The sequence below is a fragment of the Euphorbia lathyris genome, chromosome 9 (assembly GCF_963576675.1).
Source record: "Euphorbia lathyris chromosome 9, ddEupLath1.1, whole genome shotgun sequence".
In the NCBI taxonomy this organism is placed as follows: Eukaryota; Viridiplantae; Streptophyta; class Magnoliopsida; order Malpighiales; family Euphorbiaceae; genus Euphorbia; species Euphorbia lathyris.
The window spans coordinates 69,539,872-69,545,129 of NC_088918.1; the positions used below are offsets into that span (position 1 = coordinate 69,539,872).

Consider the following 5,258-nt stretch of genomic DNA (forward strand, 5'->3'; position numbering starts at 1 on the left):
TCCCTTACCCTAACGTGTATATTTTTTCATCCTGTACTCGTTCCATTTAATTTAAGAATCAATAAATAAAATAAAAAATATTACAAATTTAACAAAGTATAAGTTTAATAAATCATCCATCTAAAAATTGAATAAATTGAAACTTAGGAGTTCAAATATCACATCTTACATCTAAAAAACAATAATATTTTTCAATATGTGTTCACGAGTATCATGGCAGGTAACGGGTACCGAGTATCATGGCCTAGTTGAAATAGAAAGGCAAGGTTTGAAGTAGAAAGAAACCTATGTGTTCACGGAGGTCCGATGAGCGATGAGTGAAGGTCCGACGAGCGATGAGCGGATGTCCGACGAGCGGACGTCCGAAGAGCGATGAGCGACCAGGAGGCTTTGAGGTGGTGAGGAATTTGAATGGAAGATGTTGGCTAGGGTTTACGTATTGGAAGGGGGTCGTAGCAAATTCTCTTTTTTTTCGTTTAAGATGGATTGGTGGATTAATTGGCTGGGTTATTATAACCCAGTCCATATAACTAAAATATTTTTTTTTTATAACCCATCCTACCCATGGAACCCTGTTATAAGTCATCTATGCATATTCCATGGATTGGATGGATGGAGAATGGATGGGTTATAATAACCCATCCATATTTGAACACCCCTAAGCCTGGGGATAGTGCTGAGTATCCATTGCCATCTCGACCCTTAGGGCTGCATATATCAAAATCGTTTTTGAAAATAAAAAATTTAGTTTCATAATAAATATAATACTAAACAACTTTAATTCTTGAAATTTTTCATTTGGAAATCCTTAACCGTCATTTTTATAGTGTTAAATTAAAATATCGTCTTTAGCAAAACGAAAACCTCATTACTCATTTGGATAAAAAAAAAACAAATAATTCCACCGTTAACAAAATATAAAAGCACATAAGTTTTTTTTTTTAATCGTAAAAAATAAAGTAAGCATAAAATGTACCTAAATACATATTTTCATTAATGAAATTAAAAGGTACTGTAATTTCTAACTTTGAAGTTCATTGTAAAGTATTCCAACATGCAAATACGTGTTCAGAAAGTTGAACTGAATAAGATAATTACGGTTGACTCCAACATCCCAACCCTATATTAGAGGTGTAGAACCAGAAATAGACAATTAAAATCACTAACCAAACAAGAAACGATGTTATCAGGTGAATTCAGGGGAAACATTTCCACCCTAATGTAAAGTTTATGGTGCATTAATGTTCCTATGACCAGCCAGAACTTTTCCACCAATTATTCTTATTCCCATATCAATGGTAGAGTGGTTTGGAATGTTGTACTCGGCTATAGTCCTCGTACCATCTGCCAGACATTTACCATCAAACATCAGCCCCTGCTGGTCTGGGAGTATGCCAATTATAGCATGGATTTTGGCCTTCAAAGTATCAATTGTGTCAATGCACTCAACTTCCAAGATGAAGCTCATGCCAACTAAAGGTTGCACGACAATCTGCATACCACTTCCCGGACTAAGAACAAGGTTGTCGCGAGTAGACGACTTCTGAATGTTATAGTTTGGAAGCATGCACTCATTTGCATAATGCCCTTCCTGGTTACAGTCTAAGCACTTCACCCGTGAAATGTTCACTTTTTGTTTCTTCATCGACGATTTGTTCCCTTCATGTTTCTGCTTCGGCTTTTTAGGCGCTTGAGCCTGCTCTTTGTCATAGTCATCGAAACAACTACGCTTGTTGGCATTGTTGTTGGAACTAGTTTCAATGAAATGTGACTCAACATTGATCTTAATAGATGTGAGGCGATCCTCTTCTAACTCTAGATGGCGAGCCGCATCCTCAAAAGTCCTTATACTTTCGTTATGGATTAGGTGCATCTTCATATGGTCCCAACTGTTTCTTAAAGAACGAATAACAGCTTGGACCTTCTGCTCTTCGGTCATTTTCTGACCAGCATCACTAAGCTCATTGATCATCTTAGACATTTCTCTTAAATGCATCTTCATAGTATGCTCAGAATGCATCTTATAAGTATCGAATTTGAGAGCCAGGGAACGAAGCTTTGTTAGAGACGTACCTCCATACTTGTGTTTCAATGCAATCCATAGATCCATCGCATTGTCATAAATGTGGAATTGCTTAGCAATAACATCATCCATCGCACTAAGAAGGATGATGCGAGCAGTGGAGTTCTTCTTCCTCCAAGCCACATACGCCTCTAGGTCCTTTTTATGTTGGGATGTAGTACCTTCCTCGGGTGCATCCATAACCGAACTCAAAGAATCAAGAACCTTTTGCTCTCCTAACAAGTCCCGGATTTTCATACTCCATACCTCATAGTTTACTCCATTCAACTTGAGATCTTTATTGAGTTCAGCAACAATCGATTTTGATGCTGAAGTCATTGATAATCCTAATGATCTACAATAGAACATAGTATTAGTTGCAGGTAATAAGAGCAGAAAACTAACTTGTAGAAATACATACAAATACATAACAATAACTCATTAAATCAAAACAGTAAGTAGCAAGTAAAACATAACTTCAAGTTGCTTCAGCAATCAAAATTCACTTCGTTTGATCAATGGAGGACTTGATTTATAGGACTACATAAGAAATACATATAATAGGATTAATACATTGAATAGATCTTTGTACTTAGTTTAGATTATTCGATTCCCTCCTGAATTTTAGAGATGTCTTATTAGTATCGGAACTTACTCACAATGGTCTACTATTTCCTTGAACTTGTTTAAAATAATATATGCTTCAACTTATCTAAATCATATGCCACATTGATTGACATCTCCAAAATTCAGAGGACCAATTAGGTATCTCAACAAGAACAGAGATCCTAATGTATTACGCCTATATAATATCAATTTCAGATACATTGTCATTGCCAAGTAGCATAGCGGACCCCTAAGAAGCCTTAATGGATACTAATAAAATCTCAAATTCTCGTATACATAATTCACATAAAAAGGGGAACTCATTGAATAACAAATTAGGGATAAAATACAAATTTAGAAGAACGTATTTAGCCTCTACAACCTTTAAAGGACTGTGCAATTTCAAAGCATATTAGCTTCAAATTTCATTTCTAATACAATGCCAATAATTTAAACAAGACGCAGCATAAATATAAACCTGACGGCAACTATGTGAATTCTAAGACAAATATCATTGAATAACAGAACATTTTTCAGTAATTTTAATTCCCAGAAAAAGAAGAAGAGAGATTCAGAGTATCTGACCAGTGGGCTCCGTTCTGGCCTCCTTTGAAGCTAAGCCGATATTCTTCTCCGATAAGCCGGAACAGCGAATCCGATCACCTACAGTGGAGCAGCGACTCTGATGCAGCGGCGGAGGAGGGAGAAGTAATCGGGAATTAAATTGTGGTTGAGTCGTCTAGAGATCGACTGTAAGGAGAAAGAAAAACAAGCAAATTAAGAGGAAGCGGGAATTACAAAATCGAGAAGAGGGAAAGTGAAAGAAGCATCTCCTTTTCAATACCCGTAGGGCTGTTTGTTAGAAGTTGTATAGGAGGTCTGATAAAAAGAACGAAATAAGTTAGTATTCTAATAAATAAGGATACTTACATAAGTTATTCCTCTCCTAAAGGTTTAAATGCGTCGTTGGTCACTGAACTTATATGGTTGTCTTAAAATGGTTACTCAATTTCAATTTATCTCAATAAAGTCACTCAACTTTGAGTTTTATCTTAATTAGTTCATTCCGTCGATTTTAATGGTTAAAACGCATCGAAATAATAACATGGATGCAATGTTGTAAAAGACGCTAGACACTAATCGGGCGGAGAGGACCCTTACTGATTAATCGGCGATTAATTGGATTTGTATTTTTTATATTTATTTATTTTTTATTAAATAAAGTATTATATAAATACCATTAATATATGAATTATACTATGTAAAAATAATAATATAAAATATTTAGGATAGAAAAACATACATATTTTAATATTATTTATATTAATGTCCATAAAAAAAAAATAACAAATAGATCAATAAAATAATATTTATAACAAAATGTGTCAAAATAAAATAAAATTAATATTCTTAAAAATAAATTTAATAGTTTAAGGTTTTCTTTTAAATTTTTTTTTAAAATTAAAAAAGTTAGACATAAAATTTAAGGATCAATTTTTTCAAAAAAACCGCCTAGGACCGCCTAGACAGTCAAAAATCGGTCAACCGATTTATACCGCCCGATTAGTAAAAATCGGGATAGTGTTCTAAAAGTCCCCGCCTTGGCCGATTTTTAGAATACTGCATGGATGACACGTCAACATAAGTTAATTCAAATCTCTGACCGAAACGAAATATGACAGTCGCATGTCGAGTATTTTTATTTTAGTTTTTTTCCATAAAAATAATTGACACGTGATAGCCATGTGGCGCATATGTGGATGTCATGTGTCATTTCGTTTAAAAATATGAGTTGTCTAATATTGACGTATCACTTATGATGATTTTTAATCATTAAAATCGTTATAGTGACTTAATTGAGACAAATTGAAGTTGAGTGACCATTTTGAGATAATCATGTAAGTTCAGTGACCAATGGTGCATTTAACCCCTCTTGTAAATCAGTAAAAACTTTTCACTCATCTCAATATTCAGACGTCCCTTCCCCTTCTAGGTTTTATTCTTGTGCCGCCATTCCTCTTTTTCTGCACCTCCTTTTCTGCTGTCAATTAGAGCATCTCCAACAGCGGCTTAATTTGGCTCTTAAATTAAAATTTGAGGAGGGAGAGTTAAAAATCATCTCCAACAGCCTCTTAATGGCTCCTCAAATCACTAAAAGTCTCTTAATCCTCTCTATTAATAGAGAGCATCTCTCCACCTCTTAGTACCTCCTAACTTTATTTTTTTATTAATAATTTATTATTGAGGTATCTCTCTCCTCACATTATTGGTACGGAAAATTTTAAGGTACTCCTGAAGTAATACTCCCTACCACTCAATCCATGACACGTGTATATGTATTTCTCTTTCCACTAATCATACCCATGTAGAGAGATTAAAAAAACGATTTTGATTGGCCGGAAGTCTTATTCCCGGAGTACTCTAAAATTTTTCCTATTGGTATATAGTCTAATCCATAACAATAAATAATAATTTTAATAATAAAATAATAAATAAGGAGTGGATATAGAGAGTATTGTTGGAGATGATATATCTTAATTACTCTTAAATCACTCTTAATTACTCTTAAATCACTAAGAGTCAATTATTT

At 34.2% G+C, this 5,258-nt stretch overlaps 1 protein-coding gene across 1 annotated transcript; it reads right to left on the reverse strand.

Moving 5' to 3' along the window:
* Positions 1-994: 994 nt before the first annotated feature.
* Positions 995-3,544, reverse strand: LOC136205601 (uncharacterized). The gene is made up of 2 exons (XM_065996264.1): positions 3,254-3,544; positions 995-2,417 (listed from the first exon to the last, which is right to left on the reverse strand). Exon 2 carries the CDS (start codon positions 2,399-2,401, stop codon positions 1,229-1,231), a length of 1,173 nt encoding a protein of 390 aa, XP_065852336.1. The 5' UTR covers positions 2,402-2,417; positions 3,254-3,544; the 3' UTR covers positions 995-1,228.
* Positions 3,545-5,258: the final 1,714 nt, after the last annotated feature.